This window comes from Pagrus major, chromosome 8, assembly GCF_040436345.1.
Source record: "Pagrus major chromosome 8, Pma_NU_1.0".
NCBI lineage: Eukaryota > Metazoa > Chordata > Actinopteri > Spariformes > Sparidae > Pagrus > Pagrus major.
This window is the reverse complement of record NC_133222.1, coordinates 22,134,783-22,162,731: the sequence shown is the minus strand read 5'-3', so window position 1 is coordinate 22,162,731 and position 27,949 is coordinate 22,134,783. Positions and strand designations below refer to the sequence as shown.

General features: G+C 41.7%; 1 protein-coding gene across 2 annotated transcripts in view; it reads left to right on the top strand.

Annotated features, from left to right (window-relative positions):
• The window catches only part of cttnbp2 (cortactin binding protein 2), a 92,369-nt gene that overhangs the window by 20,095 nt on the left and 44,325 nt on the right, over positions 1–27,949 (top strand). For both annotated transcript variants that reach the window (XM_073471333.1, XM_073471334.1), the window contains one exon: positions 26,085–26,315. In XM_073471333.1, the coding sequence (XP_073327434.1) occupies positions 26,085–26,315 (231 nt within the window). The remainder of the gene's footprint in view (positions 1–26,084; positions 26,316–27,949) is intronic.

Sequence of the window (27,949 nt, the reverse complement as noted above, 5' to 3'; positions counted from 1 at the left end):
ATATCAATCCATTGCTGTCAATCTTGCATTTGTCCAGAGTTGTAACTAACTTGACTGAGAGATAATCGTCGTATTGTTCCTAAATTATGAGCACCCCTGAGTGCCATCTTCACTATTTCATGCACAAGCATATAAAAATAGTGTGCGCAACGACATTTCCGAGCCGCAGTTCATAAACGTTTCCCGTTAGCATTTAGCAAGCGCAGGAAATAACCAGAGTTGTGTTTCAGTCTCACGTTTGTCAGGCGCAAAGTCACAGACGGCGGTGCTGGAAGTGGCGGGTAAATGAAACGCACACCGATGAATAAAGTATTCACTGAGTGTATATCTTCACATTGCTCGACTCCAGCAGGTGCTCTTTCAGTTAACTGCCATTTTGTTCAGCTTCTGTACACGTTGCTGCTGTGCTGCAACTGACTGACTGACGGCAGGACGCCCGTGATGTGGTGATTATGTATAAATAAAATGGGTAGATACGATGATAGCTGTCATATATTGAACACACACATACTGTAGATACGCACACAAACACACACATTCTCACTCTCTCACTTCCATTTACACTCTCACTCTTTCACTCAAACACTCACACACTGCCTTTAGGTGTATGTGAGTGTGTGTGTGTGTCTCTCTCTCTCTCTCTCTCACACACATACACACAGCGTTTAATAGAGTGTGGGTGTTCAGCTGGAGCAGAATGAGAGCAGCAGCTGTGAGTGGCCGACTTCAGGTTACCATAGCGAGAGAGAGCGAGAGAGAGAGAGAGGAACACTAAAAATACGAGGGACACCGTTGTGTAGTTTTTTCATCTTCTCAGTGCTATCCTCCTTTCTTCTCCTCCTGTATTTCTGAACATGAAACAATATTTGTGGTTATGTGCTCGGCCTGTTAACCTGCTGCTGATGTAGCCAGAGGCAGCAGAGAGGAGCGTGGGCGTTTTTTTCCAGCTGCAGCAAGAGGAGCTCACAGCAGATACGACTTCACCGCTATTAGCTGAGGTCAAAATGAGAAAAGATGCAATTAATGAGAAATTGCAGAATAACGCCCACTATGGCGCTGTGTCTGTATTGGTGTTACAAGTGACACTCTGAAGGAGGTTTAATGCGCCTAAAATGCTGTTTGACTGTGTGTCTAATTGAATGGTTTAAATGGGTTTCTGTCAGAGCTTAACATCATGTTTTCGAAATTAAAGGTGAAATATGTAAGAATTGGCCACCTGTCGAATTCATACTCAAAATAGGGGGCTGCATATCAACAGATTGACCACTAACTGCTGCTAACAGTAGCTGCCATTAGCTCGGTTAGCCAAGCAGCTAGTGGCCTGGGCTGGGAGAGCTTTGGAGCTGGATGCCTGGGGCTAGCTGGTTAGCATGCTATCTTCAGTTGACATCCTATAGACCGTATAACGTCAAAACGGTTACTTCTTCACATTCTGCTGATAATTTTGGTTAATGTATCAATAATTTGTACATGTTGCACCTTTTTATTTGGAGGGTTAATCCTTATAGTATTGAAAATGTATTACGTTCTAGTTATCGCATATATCGATAAGCGTTCATCCGATCTACTTCACACCTGGCAGGTGTGTTGCTGAGGACCCAAGGAAGTGCACCGGTGCAATTTGGAAGTGCAACACATTCAATATGAATACATTTTGAATAAACAGCGAGTGCAGTGTCATTTACAAAAAGATATCACAATCTGAAACTGATTTCCTGAAAAGCAATTTGCCAACAATGAAAGCAGCTTTTTACGCCTCAGCTCTTTTAATAACGTCCTTTCATTTCTGCAAACGGAAACGAGGGCCTGATTCTTAATTTTCGTTCCTTTGTGCTCAGAAGAACTCATCTCTTAATGATTTAGTAATGTTTCATGTGCTGTTAGTAAAGCCTTAAATAGACAGAAAAAGGAAGAGAGATGCCTGTGAAAGGTACTTCAGAGTCTCTCAGCCTGCAGCTGTTATCGAACAGGTTAAAGTGTTCAGGATCATACCTGTTTAAGTGCCCTTGAGCAAAATGTACTGAACCACCCACCCAGTAGTAGTCTAACACCTCAGGTGTGTGTGTGTGTGTGTGTGTGTGTGTGTGTGTGTGTGTGTGTGTGTGTGTGTTAGAGAAGGGTTTGCCGAGAAGCAGATTCACCGATCTTGTGTGTGAGATGGTGACAGAAAGATGGCGACTGAGTCTCAACAAGTGTGAAACCATGCAGGAGGAGTGTGAGAGGCTGCGAGTGGAAGAGACGCTCCTGTCTAAATGTCAAAGAACGGCGCTGAGTCATTACAAAATGGAGGATGTGAATGATCCGGGACTGTGGGTTGATGCTGAGTGAGAACAGGATGTTGGAGAGGCGGCACCAATGGTAGAAAGTGTTTGGATCCAGACTGAAATATCTCATCAGCTGTTTGATGGACCGTTATGAAAGTTTGTACAGACATTCATGTTACCCAGAGGATGAATCCTATTGTTATTCCCTGATGTTTCCTCTAGTGCCACCATCAGGTTCACAATTGTGGTTTTGAGTGAAATGTGACGACAGCAATTGAATGGATAGCTGTGATATTTGATTCGAAGAACCAGAAAACTGTCTTGTCATTCAGTACCAAATTAAGTTAATCCCATTAGAGTCAGTGAGCCAATAAGCATGCAATGGCTTGTTGTGCCAAGATCTAATAGTGCCGGTGATTGGCTCTCACGGCATGTAGGGAAAACACAAGGTTACGCCCAAAGGAGGGCCTCACCACGTCTACGTGTTATGTAATCTTTTGTTAAAACGGATTTCATAAAATTGGTGTTAAAAAAAGTATCGTTCAGGAACCGGTGTCAATTTTTTTTAAATTTTTTTTTATCAATACCCAACCCTAGGCTGCAACAATGAATCAGTGAATCAATTCGTTGTCAACTAATACATTAATCACCCACTATTGTATTAATCTATCAACCGATTTGAGTAATATTTCAAGGAAAAAGTTCTGCTTTTCCAACTTTTTAAATGTGATGATTTTCTGATTTCTCTCCTCCTCTATGAACATAAACTGTAAATCTTGGGTTGTGGACAAAACAAGACATTTGAGGTCGTCATCTTGGGCTTTGGGAAACAGTGATCAACAGTTTGTTCATTATTATTTTCAGACATTTTATAGACCAAACGACGAACTGATTAATTGAGAAAATAATCGACTGATTAGCAGCTAGTAGCAGCCTCTTAATTTGTTATGGAAACCCTGAATTTGTGATTATGCCAAAATTCTGTATGGAAAAACAAAGAGGTTATTTCTTATAACTCTCACTGTCATAGAGTTTCAAAATGTGGTGTTACTCACCAAAATTTCTCATTGGTTATAATCCACAAATTTTCACTACCAGTTCCCACCTGTATCCTCCTGTTTGTGGTTAAATTGCTACTAAAATCCCACGGGTCGGTTTACTGCTACCATGTTATTTGTTACAGTACCAAACTTGGACATAGCCCCCACAAACACCAAATGATATGAGCATGGAAAACTAGTGAATCTGTTCAAATGTGAACTGGGATGTGGTTTAAAAGAGCACTCATACCAATCAGTAAATGTCAAAAACTGTACAGATTGTAGCATATTTTCTGTTGTTGTAAATATCACTGAATCCTGACGTTGGTGAATGCTGGAGGTTTTAGTTGAGTCAGTGTGGGAATGAGGGCCTCTACCTCCTTTTCCGTTGCAGCCATTAATCGATTACACCTCCTGCAGCACGACTTACTCTCTCCCTGATGGCTTCACAGTAATGCATTGTAGCGAAGGCAATTAAATTTACAAGCATTCAGCAGCTACTACAGCACTCCATCTGCGTTTTTTGTGCTCCCATATTCGCCATTCCTCTCCAAGGCAACGGCAATAGCAAACACCCATCCCTCCTCTCCAGCTCCACTTTTATGTTCTCCGTGGTGTGATGCTCGTGCTATTCTGCTCAGGGTGAACCGGAGTGCTCTGCCCTGGGAGGGGGCTGGAGGTCGTGACTGAAGTGGGTGAAGAAAGTGCTGTCGAGGGGGTTGCGAGTTCTGCTTCAACACAGCTACCGCTTTGTCTAGACATCGAGTTCCTGAGAAACACTGGCTGCTCTGTTCTCGCCCTTGACAGCATTTTCTGGTCAAATTGGCAGAAAACAAGGTTCCTGTGTGGAAAAAATGCACTCCTACATGTCTGCTGCTTCTCATCCCAAGACATTTTGTATCAGACGGGGACAGAGGGTCACACCTGTTGGACGATACAGAGGAGGATTTAGTTTCTTAGCTTCATTTTCACCCAGAACAATAGAAATGTAATGTAGCTGTAACATTAAGTGCTGATATTGTTGGCTTTGTGAAAATCTTAAATATGGTGCTGTTAATACTTGCCTTTTATCTATGCACAAATGCAGCTTTTGTTCCTTCAAAAAGTCAATGAAGTAAAGATAATCTTGGTGTTATGAGGAGTTTGTGGGGACATCAAGTGGGGCTCATGTGCTGGAGTATTACTTCATGTATGGCTTCTGAATACAGGCTGTTTGTTCTTTTTAATCATTTTCACATCAAACAAATGCAATTAAAAGTTGCATATAAATGGTCAGCATACATTAGAGGTAAGAGTCATGGTCAGAGAGTGTCTAGAGATGCACAATATCTTTTTCTGTCAGCTGATACTGATAACCGATAATTAACTGCTTTTCATGGTTGATACCGATAAGATAACTGATAATTTCACCTTTGTATATTTAATAAAGAAGTTTGTAACCTGTAGTTTCCTCACACCTGAGGGTAAGAGGCTAAACTGTAGTGAGCAAAGACAATGTAATATACCTCTGCTGCTGCTGCTGCTGCTGCTGCTGCTGCTGCTGCTGCTTCTTCTGCTTCTTATTGCTGGACTGCAAACCAAGCTTACAGGTGCATACTGCCACCTACTGCAGCAGAGTGTGGAGAAATATGTGTATACATTTCATATATAGATACGATAAATGACCAATAATAAAAATGTCCCAATATTGTGCATCCTTACATGAAACTAATAATTGTCTTTGTCTATTATTAATCTTTTAACGTTGCAGAACTCAAAGATCTTCAGATGACAAAAAGCAGCAAAGCCTCATATTTAAGAAGCTTAAATCAGTGAATGCTGGACTTGATTGATCAGTTTGGGAAGTTTTGCTGATCAATGAATAGATTAACTGACCTACTACAGTAGCTGTCTTTCCATCAGCGTATTTTAATGGCCATTTTGAGGTATTGTATGAGAAAAAGTTGATGGTCACAAAAAATGCATGACCAGTCCGTCCTCATCAGAAAAAACAACCACATAGATCGCCTGTGAAAGCAGCTTATTATGACCCTTATTTCTATGTATTGTTAGGTTGCGACCTCTAGTGGCTGTAGCAATTATAAGAGCAGCAACCAAGTCCACATAAATAGGAGGTTTTGATGGATGGATGGGTCAAACACGAACAAGACTGTCACCAACCCTAACTTAGTTCAGATATGTCAAGTACATAACATAACTTAAGCTACATTTGTGACATGCATACATACACAAGTTAAGTTGCATACAGTAAGTAAGGTACATACTTTAACCCAATTCACAATCCTCCTAAACCTAAATGAGTAGTTTTGTTCCCTAAAAGTAACACAACTGCGAGCATAGGATAAACATTCAGTACGGCTGTCGCTTGTTTTGCTGCAACTGCCATTTCATTTTCACTGACAATCAGTCGTTTATGTAGGAGGATGTGTTGTGTGTAATGATAGTGGATGGAAACAGGCGTTCATTCACATTTTCTTTTGCAGACTTTCTCTAAATGGGGTCAAAATTTGTGATGCATGTGGATGGAAAAACTGAAATTGTGATGTAAACAATCAGAAAATGCTGGAACCGCAGGTAGAGTTGAGGCTGTTTTATAATTCAGAGGAAATCTCTCTTTAGCTTCATTTCTTTTTAGGTCAGATATGACATAATTGTGCAAAATCATCCAATCTTGGTGCTCCAGTTCTTTACGGCAGCGCTTCTCATCCTGGTGTCATTGAAGCCTGACTGTATGCAGGCTTTTATTCCATCCAGCTCATTTCACTAATTAGTTCTTCCTCCCTGGATGGAGACTTGCTAATCAGCAGAATCAGCCACTGTTGGAATGAAAACCTGCAGACTCCGGGGCCTTAATGGTGCAGAATAACTGTTTTCAGAGAGTGCCAGCTCTGCTCTGTTCGACAGACACGGAGTAGAGGGCGTACCTGCTGCTTCAGCCCTGCTGGTCTGCCAGTGACCCTCTCATTTCACACCAGAGCTGGTTCTCGCCTCGCCAACGGGCTGTTTGGCAGCACTGGACTGTGCCAGAGTTGTTTGGACGCCCAGGTCCTGGCTGTGGTGCAAAATGAGCTTTCATCCTACAAAAACTGTGATTCGATTATGAAGCGAGTGCTTCTCTGAATAAACAAAGGGGTTTTTGGTCAGGCCAGAAAATGAAACGTAGGAGTAAATCTAGGGGTATACTTAGAAAACGATTTAAACAGTTTGATCCCAAAATGAGATAAATACCAATAGTTAAGTGTATAAATACAGTTTAAAACACTTGCTGGCAGAGAAACTGGCACATTATGGACAGTTGTTAAGAATCAGAATCACCTCAGGACTTTTGTTTACATTTTTTTGGGTTAAAATGATCTGTTTGGTGGAATTCCTCATTCTTAATGGAATAGTTGGAATCGGTGATCAAGTAGCAATACAGGAGACATCTATAAAAACATGCTGTATATTGTTGTGAATTAAAGCAGAAAAAGATCTAAATTGGCACTAAAATGATAGTTTGATTGATACATTTTGATAATTCATTAATTAAGTCATTTATCAAACAATGTTTTATCTCAAATGTGAGGATTTGTTCTCAGTTTTATTTTGTAATAAATTGAGTATCTTTGGATTTTGGATTGTTGGGAGGAAAGATCTACCGTTTAACAACGTCACTTTGGGCTTTGGGATATTTTAAAGGGCATTTGTCCCTATCTTTTGACATTTTAAAGACTTATCGCTTAATTGAAAAGCAATCGACCAATCAGTCGATAAGGAACGTTAAAGTTTCTTGCAGCCATGCAGCGAATGCCTTTCATATATGATGCACATTCAATATGAAACGTTCATGATTCCAAAAAACGCAGATTTAATTAAAACTGTTTTCCACATTTATTGTTTTCCATCGAGCTGAATACTGGAGAAGATGTCAAAACCAGTTTATGGTCAAGCCAACGCCTTTTACTGCTCCGTTTACACCACAGGCCTTCATCGTTGGGGTTGGTTTTGTTCTGCCCTTTCCAGGCTGTTATAATTCAGCTGTATGAGATGTTGTTTTTAACAGTGCCAGGAGGCACCGCGTCATTACTGCGCGGTCTCTTTTATGGGAAGTCCTGGTATGAACATTAGAGGTTTTGTGAAGGGAGGAGGCATTAGAAAGGGACGGGGGGTGTTTGGAGCTCATGTTGAGCCGATGTTGAGTCACCGACAGTTATCTTCTGCACGTCTGTGTTCCAGTATTTCTGTCTCTGTGAGGACCAGTTTGGGCTTCAACCTGCAGAGGGATGGGGATGGAAGTTTTGGTCGGTCTTCACTACTTCCACGAGCCAAAGTGACACTTTGGTGTTATTTTCAAGATTCATTATAAAAAAATGGTCATTACGATTTCTCAGAGCCCAAAGTGACATCCTCAAATTGCTTCTTTTGTCCAACCAACAGTCCAAAACCCAGAGACTCTTCATTTACTGTCATACATGAGAAAAAAAAGCAGCAAATCCTCACATTTAAGAAGCTGGAACCAGCAAATGTTTGACACTTTCGCTTGGAAAGTGGAAATAGTTAGAAGTTTATTTTCTTTCGGTTGGTTAATCCTTAAAGCTCTTATTGCAGGGCTGCCATATAAAACTGCATTACGTCTAGCTTTACTCTGTGGTAATTATGAAAGTTTTAAGGTGTCACAACTCCAAAACACTCTCCGAATCTCTCTGATAGTCTCAACAAAAATTTACTTCAGCTTGTCTGCACCTGACCGTGTCTTTTAGTAAAACCTCCCCAGTTTTTAGCCCTTTGACATGACAGGAGCATCTGACAGTGACCTCGCCTCAGGCTGAAAAATGTCCCTCTGTCTGCACACTTCATCTCCCCTTCGTCCTCTGTCCTGACTCCTGTTATCTGAGGATAAAGAACCCCTTCTACCTTTCTCCTCTGCTGTTCTTCCTCTGGTCATCGTTATCTTACATGGTCACTTCAGTGTCATAGAGAGCGTCAGTGTGACTCAGATTGTTCGTCTCTCTTACTGTCTGTCATCTAGTAATTTAAGATTATTTTACCGTGACACTCATTTAAAATATCTGTTAATTAACCTTTAACACTCAGTCTTTTCCCTCACAGATCGTACAGTATATATTGTTGGAAAGTCCCTTCTTCCCTGCTTAGTGCCCTTTATAGACATCCTCGAGCAAATCGATACTATCGATTCGATAGTATCGGTTGAATATTTCCTCTGTGTGTGTGACATTTTCTGAGCAGCTGGAAAGGAAATTGTGCTATAATGAAGATACAGTGGTGTGGAGAAGTGATTGTGTAGTCTTTAATCTTGATGGGGCCGGACAGAGCTGGAGAAAATGTTGGTTTTCAAGATGAGATATCCATATTATATCGTAAGGGGTAAAATATCCGATCTTTCATCACTTTTGCGCATGTCACACAGCTGTTCTGATTAAATCCGTTGTTGCATGTGAACACTGGACCCTTTTAATCCCATCCCATGTAAACAATTGACCTCCAATCGGAATTGTTTCAATCGAAAAGAAGAAATGTTATACTGATACTAATGATACAGTCACTTGAGTGCAACCTGCTTGATTTATCTGAGTGGGCAGACGTTTGTGGAGACATTTATTTGAAGGCTGGGATCCGTCATTACCTCAGACTTCAGCCCACGACACGCTGCTGCTCTTTTCTCCGGCTTGTAGCTCACTGACCACGTTTTAACAGGCGGCCTAATGATCCGTCAGTTGGACTGATTTGGTTCGTTCCCAAAGACCTCAGCTCTCCAAACTTCCCTGAGCCAATAATCTGAATTCTTCCCCTCCTCTTCCTAGCGTGTCACTTCAGATAAAAGCAGTGAAATGGCTGAACTGTAAAAGGCTGGTGGATAATCCCGTCAGCCCACATGAGAGCAGGCAGGGTCTGTGGAGTCGCTGGCTGCTCAGGGCTGTTTGTCATTGGGAAGTTCAGCAGGAGCCCACACCCGTCGCTACAGACATATCATGGCTGATAGCTGCAAGGGGTCCTGACTCCCCTCGCATCTCCATCTCTTTTTCTATCTTTCTTTTTTTACACCGTTCCTCGGTGAGCCTGAAATCCTCTTTTGATCTCCCACCCTCGCTCTTCTCCTGCCAACCTTCTTGATTTTACATCACATTAGCATTTGAGGTGTTTTATCAGACTTACTGCACTGTAGAGAGCAATGATTTGGTAAGCATCACATTTAAGATCACTGACCCGGCAAGAAATCAGTTGTGAGGGTTGAAACTATTGTATGTTGATTAATTACTGATGGTAGAAGGACACAAAGGAAAGACGTGAAAAGAAATTCTCTCTTTTCTACTACTACAACAACAAGAAGTGCTTAATATCGTCATCAGCTCGATCAATCAAGTACTTGTCAGGCTCCAATTTTTTATGATCTTTTCATCATTGAAGTCAAGTCTCAAGCCAGAATGCCAAAAATTCTGTTTCCAGCTTCTGATATATGAGAATATTTAGTTTTCTTTGTTTTATATCAAGGTAAGCTTAATATAGTTTTAGTTTTGGAGGGTTGTTTAGACTAAGTAAACAATCAAGGTTTTGTGGTTGACATTATTCCTTCTTTTCTTAAGATTAAATCTGTTTTCTCCCGAAAATCCATTATTAATCTCCTCTCTTATTAAATACTTGTGTTTCGCTGCTGGTTTCCTCTGAAGTTTAACACACTTACTATAATACTTCTGACGATAGCTCTTTGTTTTAGACACCTTCACTGTAAAACACTCCTGAAAAACTCTGTAAAAGTAAAATAAAGTAAAAACAATCGTACAGTCATCACCCATGAGAAACATTTTGGTGATATTTGCTGCCGTAGACACATTTTGGTGTTTTCCACCCTCCTGTTGGGAATCTGCACAGTGAAAACACACTTGGTCCTCAGTGCTGTTTTGAACACACTGCAGTTTTTCCCAGGGTGACGAGTGACCACCAGCCAGAACCAAAATGTTCTATAAACAGAGGTTGGTTGCGGCTGTGGCATTTTGTCTTCCCTCCGAGCCACTTTGGCAGGTAACCCGTCATCATTCAGACCAGACGTCCTGTTTCCTTCTAAAACTGTCATTTCTGGTAAAATAGTAAAAGTGGCTGCTGTGGCCTTCTGACAAACAATTTCATTTCCTGCCTGGAGCATCACGGTGTTGTTTTCCTGTCTATATTTGTCTATGTGTGTGTGTGCGTGTGTGTGGTCAGGTGTCCAGGGTTGCTGAGCTCTGTGATTTTTAACTGATGTGTGATATCAGAGGAGCAGTTGGATACGAGCCCTCTGGCTTGTACCTTCGGCCTTTTTCATCTAGCCTCCCCTGCCAAGCCGGTGGTAATACACACATTCAGTTTCAGTGTGTGAGTGTTTACATGAGGTGCGTGTCTGTGTTTGTGTGTGTGCGTGCATCTAGCTCCTGACTAGAAGCAAAAATATTAAATTTATCAACAAATCAACCATAAAACATTCACTCATTTTTATGTTTTTTTACCAGTTGATGCATTTATTTGCATGTTGCTATGTATGTGTGTGTGTTTGTGTGTATGCGTGTGCTTATGCTAGCAGGGGGTATCCACAGTTTAGAGTGGATGCGCGTGTGTTTTTGTGCTTGCAGGATTTTTACCTCCAGCGTGGGGTTAAATCAGCCGGGCATAAAGTGCTGACACACATTTAATCAGAAAAATAGATATGCATTTGCATGACTGCATCACGCACACACACTTACACACATGCACGGAGTAAGTAATAAACACACTTGCAGCCCTATCAGATGTTGGGGGGGGCTTTTTGTGCTTCTGCCCACAGGGACTATAAGGTTTAATCAAGCAGCAGGCCTGCGTTGGTTTACTGTGGCATTAAGGATAAAAATAGGCTGCAAGGAGCTGACTCTACTGGGCAGCACAGCCACACAGCTGCAAGTCATGCTCTGTGTGTGTGTGTGTGTGTGTGTGTGTGTGTGTGCATTGACTAAAATATATATTTTTACGTACTTTCTCTGAAGGGTTTGCCTCAGTATGTTTTTGATGGTAGTTTTCTTTCCACATTATGTCTTTATAAACATTTGCATATAGCTGAGGGATTGAAAAGTTCTACGTCTAAATGTGTGTGTGTGTGTGTCTGTGTTTGTATCTGTGTGTGGGTGGTTTGTTGTAGAGCCTGAACGCCAGATAAGCATAAAGAGATTAACAGGCTTTATTTGACTCCAGTTTGATTTTCAATGAAGCCGTTTAAAATTAAACTGCTGTGTTTTATTTACTCTTACTGCCGTGTGTGATAAGCAGATCTGATTATTGTTTATAAATATTTGATAGCAGCGCTAATAGGAGTTTTAATCATCAAAACATACAGAACAGCTCGATGCATCTCTGTTAAAGGAGCAATTTGCAAGACTTACTAGAATTTTAGTTTCAAGTATTCAAAAAGTGAACATTAACAACGAGGTGTGAAGAATCAACAGTGTTGGCATCATGTCAAAGCCTCCATGTGGGCTATCATGTAACAGAGACCACTCAAAAGATTAGGGTCAAATCAACACAACCTCTAGGGCCGCTGGTTCCACACCTAACTGAGACATGAGCTAATTAGCTAATGGTTGCTAGCTACAGCCAAGGATTGCCAGCAAGGAGTAGCAGTTGTTGGCTACTCTTGTCATATGTTGCCCTTTTGGTACAGGTCACCATTTTGAGAAACACACTTCTAAGAGTGAGATGAAAAGATCAATATCAGGACATGCTTAGCCTACATTAGCTTAGCTATAAGCTATAAGCTGTTTTGGCGTATGCACTAGGCGAGCAGTTCTCACTGGACTGCAAAGGTGCCGTCTTTGCGTTATTCCTCTAATTAAGGCCAAGGTCTGCACCAGTCTTCTCATTTCACTCTTGGAGAGACGGAGCATGAGGGTGTTTTCCAAAATGTTGAACTTTAAGAATGAAACTCACTGTGGCACCCATGCCAGCTAACAATTAGCCTGTGTTTCTTCCAAGTCTGAATTCACTCCAGGGTGGAAAAGCCCCTGAAACATCATGCAGATCATCATGAGACACTCAGGCTCTATTGAAAAACAGAAACATTTGATTCCTTCTGGTCTGGACTGGAGCCTTTTAAAGACCATAATGACCATTAAAAAGTTTTAGGTTCTTCAGCTGTGGTGAAGGAGGAACCTCGGCCTTCATCAGTGGGTGATTGGCTGATATCCAGCGTCTCACAGGAGCCCAAAACTGTTCCTATTTATTGTGGGTGTTGCATTGTGTGTGAGTGAGAGATTTAGGATAGGAGGGTTAGAAGTCCTGGGAATGTTGAATCATGATTTTCATTGGTTGCTGCGAGTAGGAGCGGGACTAAGAGGAGAAGGAGAGACTTGGTGTGCAGTGATGAAACATCACATGACAGCATGAAGTGGGTCTCTGTGCTCATTCACATGAGGATTACTTATCATTAGATTGTAAGCTACTTTTTCACACAGCAGATAAGTCAGCCACTGCGGGCTCTGACAATATGGATTTACTGTGTGTGTGTGTGTGTGTGTTTTCTGCCCCCTTTGCGTATTTGTATTTTGTTGCATTTCCCGTGTGTGTGTGTGTGTGGGCATACAGTATCTGGGGCTTCATCAAACTTTCATTGAGGCTGTCAGCTGAGCTCATTAAACATGAGTGGAGAAAACTGCCGCTGCGTGGGATTCTGGGAAAAAATGTGAACACGTTAGGCCTTGTTCAGCCTCTAGTCTGCATAGTAACACATAAAGAGTAGAGGTGTGTGTGTGTGTGTGTGTGTGTGTGCACTCCCAAGTCTTTTCCAAGTTGAGAAGATGCAGCGGCTTCTCACTTTGAAAAACAATCAAATGCTTTTAGATTTAGATGTAGAGTTTCTCATATTTCTGACACTTGACCCCGTATTACTGAACTCCTTAAAACGCTTCAGCTAAACATAGTTCAAACCCACTGAAGATATTTAAATTCCAGTGGACATCCCAAAGAGAGACCAGACATGTCAGGCTGTATTTGGGGGCTATCTGTCTAAAACAAGAACAATAGGTAAAAAAAAATCTTTTCATTTTATGGAGTGGCGTAACCATCAAAAAGATGGTGTCTTGGTTTTAAATATTTACTTGATGTAAACTTGTTATAGCTCTAATGAAGTGGACTAGTTGATCCAGGCTGCAACTAATGATTGTTTTTGTCAGTATAGTATAGTGATGGAAAACAGAGAAAAGCAGCCAATCCCAACATCTGAGGAGCTCGAATGAGAATTTATCATGAATCGATGATAAAAGCAGGTGACAATATTCAGACAATATTATCATTTCAGCTCAAACATCCTCCAGGTTAACGAGAAGTGTAGGACCGCAACTAAGAATTTGTTTTCATTATTTTAGTTTATAAAATGGCAAAAGGCTCATCACAATTTCTCAAAGTCCAAAGTGACGCCTTCACATTGCTCCTTTTGTCCAACCAACAGTCCAGCAGTCCTTCATTCCTCACAGAAGCCGGAATCAGCAAATGTTTGACGACCAACTAATCAATTAACCGACTAATCATGTTAATGGGCTGTAGGGATGTGGTTGCGTCTCACCTTGAAGAATTTGTTCAATGTTAGGGTTAGATTGTCCCAAAATGATTAAATGTCGCAGGTGAAGCAGCAGTGCAGCGAGCATCTGGAAAATGATAGTTTTCTCTGAGAAATGATCATTAATTTCAATAATTTCATCATTATTCTGCTTGTTTGAGTGCAACAGTCTGAAAAGAGAGCTCACGTATTTGCTGTCACAGTTCTGTCTTTGCGCCTGTGAAGATAATATTGTGAGAGCTCATCACTTGCTCTTCGTTGGCCTCCGACGCTGATTTACAGCTGGAAACAGCAGGAACCAACCCTTCCTGTCCTGTTGTTCTGTCGGTTATATAACAATGTCCTGGTTCCTCACTGAAGTCAGAGTGATGTCAGCTGTCTGACAGTGTGGGCGCCCCGGGGGCAACACAACGACCTGCCCACCCAACCACAGCCACACAGAGAGAGAGAGAGACACATGACTGATGGATTTTGGAATCATTTCCTCTAGTGGGGAGATAAATAGTCTGATGATGCCACAAGCAGGAGCTGAGGTTTCAATTCACGCAGTAGGAGCACCACCCTGAAGGAACATCTATCACTTTTTTTTTCTGAAAATCGGTCCACATTTGGCTTCACTTTGAGGATTTGTGTATGAGAAAAGCAGTTAATCCAGCAAAATGTGTGTATTTGTGTCTTAAAAATGAATTTCCTAAACTAGGTAGTTGTAGAAATCCATTCTGAGTGCTTCATTTTAACACCTGAGTGTCTTCTGCGCACATATCTGTGGACAAGGTTGCACACTCATTGTTGAGGATCCATCAATACCACTTTTCCACTGCCACTGAGAGCAGCCTCTGTTTGTCTGTCTGTCAATACTGCACACTGGTCTGATCCACTGCGTTCACTACAGTCATAGTTTCCTATCCTACTTAATCTAAGGTCGAAAAAGTGTCGTCAGTTTTTCGTTCATCCAACTCAGTTTGTGGAAATGGAAGAAAGCAGGTGAAGGGAGTTCTGATTTGTAATGACTGCAGATAATTTCAGGTGTTTGTAGTGTGATACACACAGACAGAGCTGCAGGCGCTGGTTGTGTCAAACCTCCATAATTTTTGTGCAGCAGTATACACCTTCATTATGTTTTGTATGTAGCTCTGGTCTGAACTAAAGCTTTATTTATAGCAGCCAAAAGTGTGACACACCAAATGGTTTGTTACACAGAACCATCTGGAAATGTGCCGCTAGAAACTGTTTGGAAAAGGGCAGACGCTTTCAAAAAAATACTCGACAGGTGATTGGACGACCCATCTGTCTATCATCATGTATCACAGCTAACGTTAACATAAGGTCAAGCAGAGGCAGTTGGTAAAAATACAAAGGGATAGCTCCTGCAGTGGAAACTTAACCAACTTAACTATTGCTAAATTTCCACTGGTGGACGCATTTCTACTGTTGCATGGTATATAACACCATATGGCCCAAACTGTTTAATAAATTAGTTGTGTGAGCCATTTATAAAGCAGAAGTGCCACATAATTCCTGGTTACATCTTATTTAATCTCATATTTATTTTCATTTCAGACTGTTGATCCAACAAAACTAATGCTAGGTTATAATGTAATGTAATGTGCTGTGACTTTTTCCTCTTCTCTGACTAAAAAGTGACTCATTCACCACAAAAACATAATCAACGCATGAATGAGTACAAGAATTAGTGAAGTGAAGCAGTTGCACACCTTCTCCAGCCAGGAATTCCCATTTTTACCATCCAGGCTGCCGCCTCCCCCACGAGATGAAATGAAACGTGATCTCTGTTTTTGGATGAGTTTCGGGTGATAAAAGATGATGGCGTTCAGGCTCAGTGACACTGTGAACCGACAACACGTTACGTAACTCTGAGGGCTGTAGCTGTGTGTGAACGCAGCCTGGCAGAGGAGGCAGTAATCATCTGTTCGGCTCTTTCTCATCTCTCATCCTCCCTTTATTCATCCATCGCTCTCGCTCTCTCTGACATCCATCCTTCCTGTTTCCCCTCTCTTTTTTCCCTCTGAACCTCTCTTCTTCCCTTTTATCCCAATCTAATTTATACAGTACCTCCTCCACCTCCTCCGCCTGCCTCCACACTGTAGCTCGAGCTCTGTTATCTCGTTGTCAAATCAGATCCGCGTGCTCGTATTGATCCCTCTGGCAAAGTGAAATCCCTCGTGATTGCAGGTCATCGAGTGTCAGATGCTCTCTCTCTCACTCACTGCTGGGATGGATTTCTGATTCAGTGTTACCGTAACATCGACCATCATCACTCTGCATACTGATGGAGATTTATGAGATGTGTTTGAGAGGCGTCCTTCACATTTAAACACACACACAAACACACCACAGTGCCTTTCATCGACATGTTACCTAACGCTGTCATCATACCCAATGTTAAATAACACTTTTTCTATTTTTACCTATAACAAGATTTGCGTTGTGATGTTTTAATGACGAGTTGTAAGAAGAGATTTAAAGGAGGACACTGAGTTTGCCCACCTTAGATTGGCAATTAGTTTCGCAGCAGGGAGGCTCGATCAGCGAAAGCCGGTCGCGAGTCATGAATTTGGAACCGTTAGCTGGGTCCCGCCAGAGGATCTCGACCACCGATCAGACTTTTAAAACAAGAAACAAGCTGTAAAATCTTAATATCAATTCTAACACTCAGAGGTAACCAGTGAAGGGTTGCTAACGTGTCTCTTTAAAGGTCTTTGAGGAAGGATGTGAGGCAAAGATACTGTGTGAGGTGGAAGAGACACATCCAGATGTTCTAAAAACAACAACTTAGTTATTGTTGTCCTATAGATCTTCTGATTTAGCCTTTTTCCTTCAGTCAGTAGCTGGAGCTGCAGAAGAAGCTGTGACGGCTTAGGGAGGCAATCAAGGGCGCTTGGCACTTCATTACCGCTGTTTGTACCGCTTCTTGGAGTCAACAACAACAGTTTACAGCTCCTCTCTGTTGCATTTGGGACTAGCAGCAATGAATATGAAGTTTCTGTTGAAGGAACATTAATCTTCTCTGTCTCACTTTCCAACTTTTGATACCAAAACAATGACTTGTTGTTAAGCTAACACAACAGAACCCGCTGTGCCTTTTTTTGGGAAGTGGGCTTTCTGTTACAAAACAAGAGTCATGTGATTGGTTAGAAACTGCATTGTTTTTGCGATCGGTTGCAAATATTCTGACATAGAATTTAATTTATTGATAAGTTCTTTATCAGTTTTTCTTTGCTTATCGTTTCCTACCTATTCACCAAAAGGCATTTCACAAGACAACTTCAGCGGTTGGTTCGACAAACAAACACCTTTAAGATGTCACCTTTAAAGATTTCACAACTTTCTGAAATGTTTTGTCCTGGGAGAGGGATCCCTCCTCGTTTTGAGGTTTCTTCCATCTTCCATCTAAAGACGCAGGATGTCATTCACTGTACAGATTGTAAATCCCAGTGAGGCAATGTGAGTGTGATTTTGGGCGATATAAATAATTGATTTGATTTGGTTTTCCTGAGCAGTTAATCAGAAAAGTGCATAACCAAATGTAAGAATAGGGCTCCCGACTGTTGAACTGATGGAAGTTAGATGGTGCTTTGTGTAGCTAATGACCTTTTAGCTTCAGTTTTCACCATCTGAGCTGTAGGTAACCACTTGTCAGTCCCAAGTGTTCCTTATGTTCCACAGTTTATTGGGTTTTAAATGTCGCTGCCAATTCACAGCTCATTGACTGATAATTCTGGAGAATGCGCGTTGAAGCAAAGATGAGTTAATTGGGGTGTGTGCATGTGTGTGAATGACAGATGGGCATCAGGATCACTGCCAACATCCCGGAGGGTCAGTGCATCCTGAGGGACTATCCACCCTCTGCTGACACACACTCAGACTGAGCGAGTCCTCCAATATTTTGGAGGCTTCCATATCTCCAGAGACCAGAAAGGGATCCAAACGATCCCCCCCCCCCCCCATATCTTCAGCCTATCCCGGCTCTTAATTTGCGCCTCGCTCTATGCTGTTTGTCAGCTCTTTGCAGCTCTGACCTAGAAAACCAAATCGAGATTGGAGTCAATGAGGAGCACTTCAGGAGTGCAGCATAAATCAGGTCGGTTATCATGCAGAGAGGCTGCTGTCGTTGATGCTCCGAGGTGAAATTTCTCACATTTGTACCCTGAATATTTGGCACAGATTTGAGAGCATGATAAAGAAGACTGAAGACAACATGGAGGACTGTAAATTCAGCACACATTTGAGAGTATGTTGAATTATTCCCTGTATATGCTGGACTAAGCAGATTATTATTACCATAGAATTCCCTGTTCCCTAAGCAGTACTGTCATCTCAAACCAAACTGTTAGAAATACATCAGTCATTTTCATACATGGAGGCCCATTATGTGAAATGAAGGAATGAAAATGAGATTAAAAAATGGGAAATTATGGGATAAAAAGTCATAATCATAAATGTTGACTTTCTGTTTCATAATTTTGACTTTTTATCTCTTAATTATAATGTTTTAGCTAATAATTAGCTTACTTATGACTTACAATGGGAATATTCTTTTCATCAAGCTTTGTTTTAACCTTTTTTTCTATAATTGGCACAACTGGGCTTCTGTATTTTCAGGACCCAGTCTGCAACATTCCCTCCACGTCTTTATTCCTCTGTTCTTTGTCTTTTATTCTCAGTATCAAGCAAAATCTATAACATGAATTCACTCTCATCAAGGCTACCTAGTAGTACACATGCACAAAGGAAATGATGATAATATAAACCAAAAAAAATTAACTCTCAAGGTTAATGTGTAATTGCAATTTTTGTAAAATCTCTCATGATTCTATCAATGTCTCTCTCACAATATCAAATGTATATCCATAATATAATATATATCATATAATGTATAATATGTTTGAGTAAAAGGAAAAAAACTACATGAAAAGAACACTTGTAATACGTAAAAAACTCACTTAGAGAATAAACTGAATAAAAGCACTTGAGTGAATGTTGAAAGGCCAAGTGTCCTTGAGCAAGGTGTTGTCACGCACTCCATCAGTCACAACACATGACAAAAAAAGACAGATGTGAGAGCCGCTTGAGCTCGAAGGTAGACGTTAGACTGAAGAGTTGACAACCTCGTCACACTGACCCGACCCTGTGCGGCTGAAACAAGAAGCCGCAGAGGGAAAGGTCGATATATTGACGCCACTGGCAGCACAGCGACTGACAGGAAGTGTTGATTAAAAGCCCAGCGGCTGGAGACCGGCAACACTTACTAAAAAACACTTTAGCTTTAGTAGCTGTGATTGTGCTCCTCCAGGCTTCTTTACATCTCTATCAGAATTAGTGTCGCTTTTTATACGGAGGTGAGGCTTGGGCCAATATTAGATATTATCGAAAATCACAGTATTTACCGTCATATGTACTTGTACCGATCTACAGAGTATCTAGGAGGTTGGTCAGTTTTAGGCAGTTGCTTTTTGCTTTTCACTTCTAGATAGATCCCTTTACATACACATCACCATATGAGCTTTCATGATAATTGTTCCAGTGTCGCCAAGATAAATGTTTTTTTTACATTTCTCAGACTAAGTGATTAAAAAGAAAAATGCTGCAATGAACCGGCTGCTGGCAGAGAAGCAGGGAACTGAAGTCGAGCTGCGATTCATCAAAAGAGTCAGTTTGGAACAAGACACCTATTAGGCTGAGTTCATTTAAAATTATGACCGTCTTTATCCTTCCTGCACAGACAACATTAAAAGGAAGTTTCTTTTCTCCAGCGGATTGTGAGAGGGGGGAGGTGTCAGCGACTGAAAGAGGAGCCTGTCTCATTCACTCTGCCTTTTCTGGTTTCTACTGTCTCTTGTTTTGAGGTTTTCCCAAATAGTTTGAGCTCTTTCTCAAACCCTCTGCTGTCGGACACTGAGTCAGTCAGCATCTCAAGCATCAGACACTTGAATCAAGCGCCCTCGAGCGCATCCTTCTCTTCCCATCTGATGTTTGCTTGTGTCTTTTTCCGGACATGAGCGGTTCCTCTGTTTGACCTGATGATTTCTGTATCAGATCTTGATTGGCAGACGGCCACTGACTTGACATTCACACAGTCCTGAATGGAGTGAAATGAGACACTTGAATACATGCTGCTCTTTTCTCTGCCATGTAAAGTTTGGAGTACCCTCTGATCCTTTCAGCTCAGGGCCTTTCTGTGCCCCAGTTGCTGGGCCTTTTTCTGCTTCGCCGCTCTCTCTGTCTCCCTCTTTTCTCTCTGATTTTATTTGTCGCTGCCGTCCTTCCTCACAGCATTTGTCATTCCTCCACCTCTCTCATCTGTCCTCCACTTTCTTCCATCTCCTCCTGCTTCTCTGCTATGACCAGCTCTCTCTTTCTGGCTGTGTTCCCTGAACCCTCTCACCCACTGAGTGCAGCATGCCTGTAAAGGTTGATGCTAATAATACTGAGGTCTCACTCCCAGCCCTCCACTGCTGCTGCACTTGTAAATACTTAAGTATTATTATATTATTACTGTTGTAAATACAGTACCGTCCTTCCAAACTAGTTGGTAAACATCTTAATTAAACCGGTGATTGCTGGAGGCCCCAGGCAGCTGCGGTTCCCACTGTGAAACTGCAACATAGACATGTTGAACTTAAATCCCCTCGCTTTCAAATCTGACCTTACCTACCTGTCTACCTAATGGAGTCATCCCAAATATCCAAGCCAATGAAATATAATGTTTTCAGATCTTGGCGCTGGCTTTGATTAAATCATTATTGTGCTGGGGGGGTGGGGGGGTGCAGGACAGGTGCAGCTGTCCTAACAACCCAAACACACCGAACTGACGTCAAAGAACTAGTGATGACGAAGACTGTTGCTCTGCGCGTGTCTTGCCCAACAAGGTGCACTTGAACAAACCTCAAAGTCTACAGCTGATGGCCAACTAGCTCATGCGTCCTATGTCTGCATGAGAGGAAAACACTCTGTACCACCAGGTGACGGTAGTCTGTTTTCGCCGTTGGAAAAGGGAAACCAGAAGACTCAAGGCTGCGGATATACAAACCTTTGTGATAAAGCAGCGTTTGCCTGCCATTTTCAAACCACTCTTGCTATATAACCCCTTCTAAATGAGAACATGTCTGATACAAATACCTCCACATACTGCTTCTCAGATGTTTGACAGTGTTTAGGTTTCTTTGGTTCCTTTTTAGATTCAAGAGTTTTTGATTCTACACACACGTCGGTAAGACTTTTCAAAATGATTGCAATAAAAATATAAAGAGACCGAATAAAAGCACATAATGGGTTTTTTTTCTCCTCAGTCTAGAAACATCAGTATCGCCCTTTATTAGCTTTAATGGTCAAACTGTGGCTTTCCTCTAATGACAACCAATGGATCAATGGGATCAATAGAGCCTCGGGGGAGCTCAGTGTCTGACAGCTGATGAGATCTCAAAGGATTCAGCTCTAACCCGGACACTGTAATAGGATGACCCATGACCCTGAGCCTCACAACCAGGAAATATTGACGACCAGTTCCATCGCTCCAAACAGGAAGAGAAACTAGCCGAGCTGAACCAGAGGAAAGGTTCACTTGCACATAATTGCAGTTTGTTTAAGTGAAGACGTAGGTTAACCTTTTGGTTCAGTGGCGTACTTTAGACATTTAAGAAGCTGGAACCAGCAATGCTTGAAAAATGGCTTCAATGTTGAATTGATTGTCAGAATATTTGGCACTTAATTTTCTTTTGATCGACTAATGATTGCAGCTCTAATTGTAATGCTGTTCTGTCACATCAAAATAATAATTTATCAAAATATTGTAGCTTCTACAATTTGGATAAATGATTGGCCATATTTCAGTTTTTATAATATTTGAATTAACAGCAGCCTTACAAAATGCCATTGCTGGTTTGTTGGACCACTTTTATTCTGAAATAAAAACGGACAAAGACGAGAGGTTTCTGATGATGTGGAGAACCAGATTACGTCTTTTGATTATCTTGTGCAACTCGCCTCTTTATGAGTTGAAATGTCATAAAGCTTTTCCAGATGAGTTTATTTGGCGCAGAGAAGACTTAATTAAATAAACGATGAAGGCTAATAATCAGAGCGAAGGAAAAATGCGGGAGCAGGATGAAAAGTTGAGGCCTGTAGGATTTTGAAAACAGAATCTGAGTGACCACAATTATTATTTTACAAGTATTAAAAACAAGTGTTAAATGGAGATACCACTGCATTGTCTCTGAATACTCACCCAGGAAGACACTTCAACAACCAAAACATCCAGTCTGATACGTGACGCTCCTGATGTAGAGGTGAGGAGCAGCAGCCGGCTGACTGAGAGCTGTAATGGTCTCTGGTGCTGTGTAAATATTTACTGGAGGATTCTGGGAGTTGAAGGGCAGTTTAAAGAAGGAATCACATCGCTCTTGATTATTTACTCCGCAGCTTTGCAGAGGATTCCCTTCAGATGGTTCACATGGTGCCTTCTGGGTATTTCAGCTTCACAGTTGAGGCATCTATCTGTTCAGTTTAGATTAGAGTAAATGGCTACTATTTTGATAATCGAATAAGTCACGTCTCCACGCAAAGATATCAAACATCCCAAGGTGGCAGCTCCTCAATTGTAACACGTCAGTATGGATATATATTTGTAAAAGGCCAATATGAGCCGATAATACAGGCCAACAGATATACAAGTCGGGCTCTGCTACAGTACTTATTTTATCTTCATCTTCGTTTTTATCTTCACCTTCTTCTTCATTTTCTTCTTCACCTTCTTCTTCTTCTGTCTTCTTCTTCATCTTCTTCTGTCTTTTTCTTCATGAACCAAGCCCACTTTGGAAACTAACTGAAACTAACTGTCCCCCTTTCTCTCTCTCTCCTCTCTCGACTCTTGTGCACACACATGCACACACACACACACACACACACACGCACACGCACGCGCGCACACACACACCTTTCCTCCGTGGTGTGTTTACATTGGCCTGCTCATAGTCAGCCATCAGCATCAACAGCTGCCTCAGTCTTCTCAGGATTCACCATCAATCCTCATGTTCTGCGCTGTGTGTGTGTGTGTGTGTGTGTGTGTGTGTGTGTGTGTGTGTGTGTGTGTGTGTGTGTGTGTGTGTGTGTGTGTGTGTGTGTGTGTGTGTGTGTGTGTGTGTGTGTGTGTGTGTGTGTGTGTGTGTGTGTGTGAGTGTGCGCTAGACTCTCCAAACTCCATGTCCTTCTTTGGCAAAGCCTCTTCCAACACCTTCCTGTGTTTCGTCCCTGTTTGTCTCTGCTGTCTGTTCTCCACTCTCTTACACTGTGGCTCTTTGTCTTTCTCTCGCCTCCACATTTAATTTAAATGTCTCTCTCGCTCTTTCTCTGTTTCTCTGAAACTCTGTTATTAAATATTCCTCCCTCACCAGCCTTCTGCTGTTGATAGATATGAATCATGACTCTTCAGAATAAAATCTTCTAAGTCTGTTTTATTCATTGCAGTTAACATGGTGAAAGAGAGCAGCTTAAGATGTGTGGCCTCAATGATTGACTGAAACCTGCTTCAACCACCAGATACTTCATCTCCATGTGGAGTCTTTCCTGCAGACTCGTAGCTGATTGATTCACTCTCTCGTACTCTGAATTCTGCGTTTCTGTCTGTGTGAGCCACTTTCTTAATGTCTCTCTCAGCACCACTCACGGTCAGTGGGTTTGGTCTCCTACAGCTGCTGTCCTGCAGCCAAGTGGGTTTTGGTCGGGTATTATTTGACCATTGGATTACTGCGGGTGGTCATCTGGTTGTGGTCGGAATGATTAAGAGCAGGTTTGACGAGGCTAATGTTACTGAGCTGAACTCAACCGATGCCAGCTTCGGCTGGGAGCAGCAGTTTGGATAACACTGGAATTTATAGCTGCTTTATCCCATTTACTAATCCGATGGATCTCATGGGACGATCCCTCCAGGTGTTTTATAGTGAGCACCTATCTGGAAACCTGCCGATCGAACGACCATGTAAGGAATGGTCGATGTTTGGCTACAAGGCTGCAGAAGCCGCACAGTGAACGCATTTCATGTTAATGTTATTCTATTTGGCACTGATGTCAGCATTTACTCCGTTTACTCTCTAATTATCATGACTGTGTTTTTTGTTCTTTGTAATAATGTTACTGTGTTTTAAACAATCTCTGGCACAAGAATTTTCTTCAGGATTCATAAAGTTCTATCTTGTTGTTCTTATCTCTAGCAGCTTGTAACGTGTAACTCACATGCACAGACATGTACACGTGGCCAGCCCGGCTACCAAAACAAGGGGGGAAGCTTTTGATTTCAGTGGTGTCACACCTGCTGTGTGTCGCCACATGGGAATGATGTAAACTTTCACCTAAATGTCAGCATCCAATCATTTGAGGAACAGGAGTGAAAAGTTACGATGCTGCTGTTTTGTTTACAGCCAACGTGCATCACAGCCACTTTTACAGAGCTGTTTGTTCTGCCTTAACTTTATTGGCTCATGGTGTTCACAAAGGAAATATGAATGCACTAGAAAGTTAAAGTCAAGTTGTTTTCTATTTTCTACAAAACGTCCTGTGCAGATTTGTCCATAATGTCTCTCTGCCCCATGATAAATGCAATATTGTTCTTCTCTTTGTTTTCTGGCCGTAGCCGTTATGCTGCGTTCACATGCTGTTGGGATAGTTTGCCATCTTGGGCTTCCGATTCATCTGCTGAGCAGCGTTTTGTTTACATTCTCTCGCAAGTCAAAGCCAGAAGATGAATGATAAACATTAGAGGCTGCAGCTGTGCCGCTGAAGAATTCAGCACTCAGTGGAGGCTCATCGAGTTAGATTATCCACACAAGGCTTTTCTTCAGCATCATACAGGAGCTCAGCTGAGGCCTAGTAAGCAAACGGCGATACCTGGTCTGGCTGTGATCCACATTTGAACATTTTGCTGTGATCGGACTCCCTCCGACCACCTCAGAGGACTCCATCTCCCATCGCCATCTGTCTGTTGTAACCTGAGAGCAGCTGGGCCTGCTGCAGTGCTGAGTGGTGGTGGAGTCAGGCAGGCGGCTCACAGCGGTCAGGGGGCGAGTGGTGGTGGGGGTTCAGGGTCCACAGCATGGCCTCCTGAACCACAGAGCAGGTCCTGGGGATGAGGGCGAGGCTGGGGCTCGGTGGTGATGCTGCAGAGAGAAGCACCGTTAAAGCCTTTTTATAACCATAAATACGTGCTCGCTCTCTCATTATCTGTTGTTTGATGTCAGCAGACGCACTTACAGCAGATGTTTTGGACATGAACATTTCTGTGAATGACAGCCGGCAGAGATCTTTGGCTTGAACTGTTAACTAGTTAGAATAGTTTTGGTTATTTTACTATAAAGGCATCTGTCTGTGGTCCTCTCACTGGTTTGAGGTGATGTCATGTATTTCAGTGCACCAATCAGATTTAAGCAATGTTTGGATCTGTATCTGATGATGGTCTGACTAAGCAGAGCTACAATGATTAATGGATCAATGGATAGAAAATTAATTGCTAACTTTTTTAAAAATCAATATAATTGATTTGCTGGTTCTTAAATGTGAGAATTTGTTGCTTTTTTTGTCATTCATGACAGTAAATGAAGAGTCTTTGGGTTTTGGACTGTTGGTTGAACAAAAGAAGTGAACTTGAAGACGTCACTTTGGGAAAATTGCGATGAGGTTTTTGTTTTCTTTTGTTTTCTTTACATTTTATAGACTTAATTGATTAATTGTGAGAATATTCGATAGGTTGTTCAATCATGAACATAATCGTTGGTAGCAGCCCTTTTAATAAGTAATACCTATTAAATATTTAACTTTATTGTTGCTTATTTAATCATGAATAATTAAATCTTGAAAACACATGTTCAGGGGTTTTAAAACAGAGCAATGTCTCCTTGTCATTCCTCATCACAAGTTGTCTTAATTAGTCAGAGTCTAGGAGAAAAAATATGCTCAATTTTATTAGAGAAATTCAATAACTAGAGAAAGTTCAGTTGCAGTGTATCACACAGGCACTTTCATTGGCATTAATGATGAGCAGGTTTTGATTGTGATGAAAAACTGATCCTGGTTTTAAGATATATGAAGTGTATAAAGACCTCCAGCTTAATTTGGTGATACAAATTTTAAGGTTTATGATCCAGTAATACACAAAATCAAACTTTGTGATCTTTACACAGAAGAAGTTGAATAATATTTTCTCTCCTCTGCTTTTTTCTCCAGGCTCAGAGGAAGGAGGTGTTCCTCCAAGAGCGATACGGCCACTACAGCCTGACGGACCCCTTCCTGGCACTTCAGAGAGACTTTGAGTGCGGGGTTCCCGGAGGAGATAAGGAGCGGCGGCCCCTGGGCTCCAGCCCCATCTCTGTCCTGGAAGCCGTCATGGCCCACTGCAGGAAGATGCAGGAACGCATGTCAGCCCAGCTGGCCGCCGCCGAGAGCCGCCAGAAGAGGGTAAGACACAGGAGGGGGAGGAGGGTTTCTAATGGTGGATAATGTTCAAACGAAGGAAGGCAAACGAGTGTAGTGAGCAGCAGTTAACGGTTATGCTGCCCCCTGCTGTTTTGGAGTTACCTTTAATCGGAAAATGTTATATTCAGAATAAGGTGTAATTCAGAATATCCAAAACAAGACATGCTGTTTACATGACTTGTATTAATTCAGAATATAATAATATTATGAATAATAGTGGAAAACTAGTGGGCATGTAAGTGTAGTCAATAGGCATCCATTAACTAGTTGTTGAGATTTTCACTCTTTTCTTTACAGCCGTGCAGCTACAACAGCTCAGCTGTAAAACCAATTACATTTTACAAAAAGCATCATTTCAGGCCTTGTGTTTCTATAGTTTCAGTTTAATTGCAGTGAGTCAGTCGTCAGATATAAATGAATATAAATAAAAATAAAACATGGCGTTGTTTACATCAGCAGGGATTTCCTCTGTTTGACCGCAGATTGTGTTTGTTTACACACGACTCAAATCTCTGTGGCTGAAATTTTCCGGAGGAGAAAACCGTACGCTTGTCTGTGTGTATTAATGTTTCTGGTGTTTTTCATGGACATTATTTCACTTTGGGAGATAGCAATACCTGTGTGTGTGTGTGTGTGTGTGTGTGTGTGTGTGTGTGTGTGTGTGTGTGTGTGTGTGTGTGTGTGTGTGAACTTAATTCCTATTGTCTGGTGTGTCATTTCTATTTTTGATTGTTGACTGTGTGTGTACACGAGTGTGTGTTTGTTCCAGGTCCCTTTAGGATTATGTGGCCATGATTAACTGGGTAGCCAGATGTCTGCTATGGCCTCGTCCCATTTCTCTCTCCCTCTCTCCTACTCTCTCTATCTCTTTGTGTGTGTGTGTGTGTGTGTCTGTGTGTGTGTGTGTGTGTGTGTGTGTGTGTTGAGGAATATGAATGTGTGAAAGTGTTTGGATGAGACACTGGCAGAATGAATGTGGGTGAGTAATAGAAAAGAAAATACTGTGTGTGTGTGTGTGTGTGTGTGTGTGTGTGTGTGTGTGTGTGTGTGTACAGTTTTGAGCCAAATGGAACTTTTAACCGCACACACACACACATACACAAATACACACACAGAGATGAGAAGGAGGAGGTATGGAAGAATGAAGGAGTGGAAGGAAGGGAGAGGTAGGAAGTGGCTGCTTTGACAGGAAAGCTGGTTAAAGAGATTTTGGTTTGTGGTTTAGCGTGTGTTTGCTCTCCTGCATTAAATTTGAATGTACAATATCTCAGCTTTTATTTCAGTGTGTTCTGACTTGATTGTGACCTTCATAACATGGTACCCATAACAGCATGTTTTTGTTACGTTTAGCATTTTAACATTCCTGTTTGATTTAACAAAACAAGCCCAATGCAACAATAGTAAGTAAACCATTCTTAACGTTATTGGAGGAATGGTGCAGTTCTGTGTTCAGGTGTTCAAACCAGAACGATTGTTCTGATAGAGACACTATGGGTATGGAAGGAATCGAACTGCAGCATGACACTTGTCAGGATGATCTCAGCAGTATCTGCATCAGTCACAGGTTTCCCCTGATTTGCTGGTGCATGATTAACGGTGTTGTGGGTGGCTTGCTA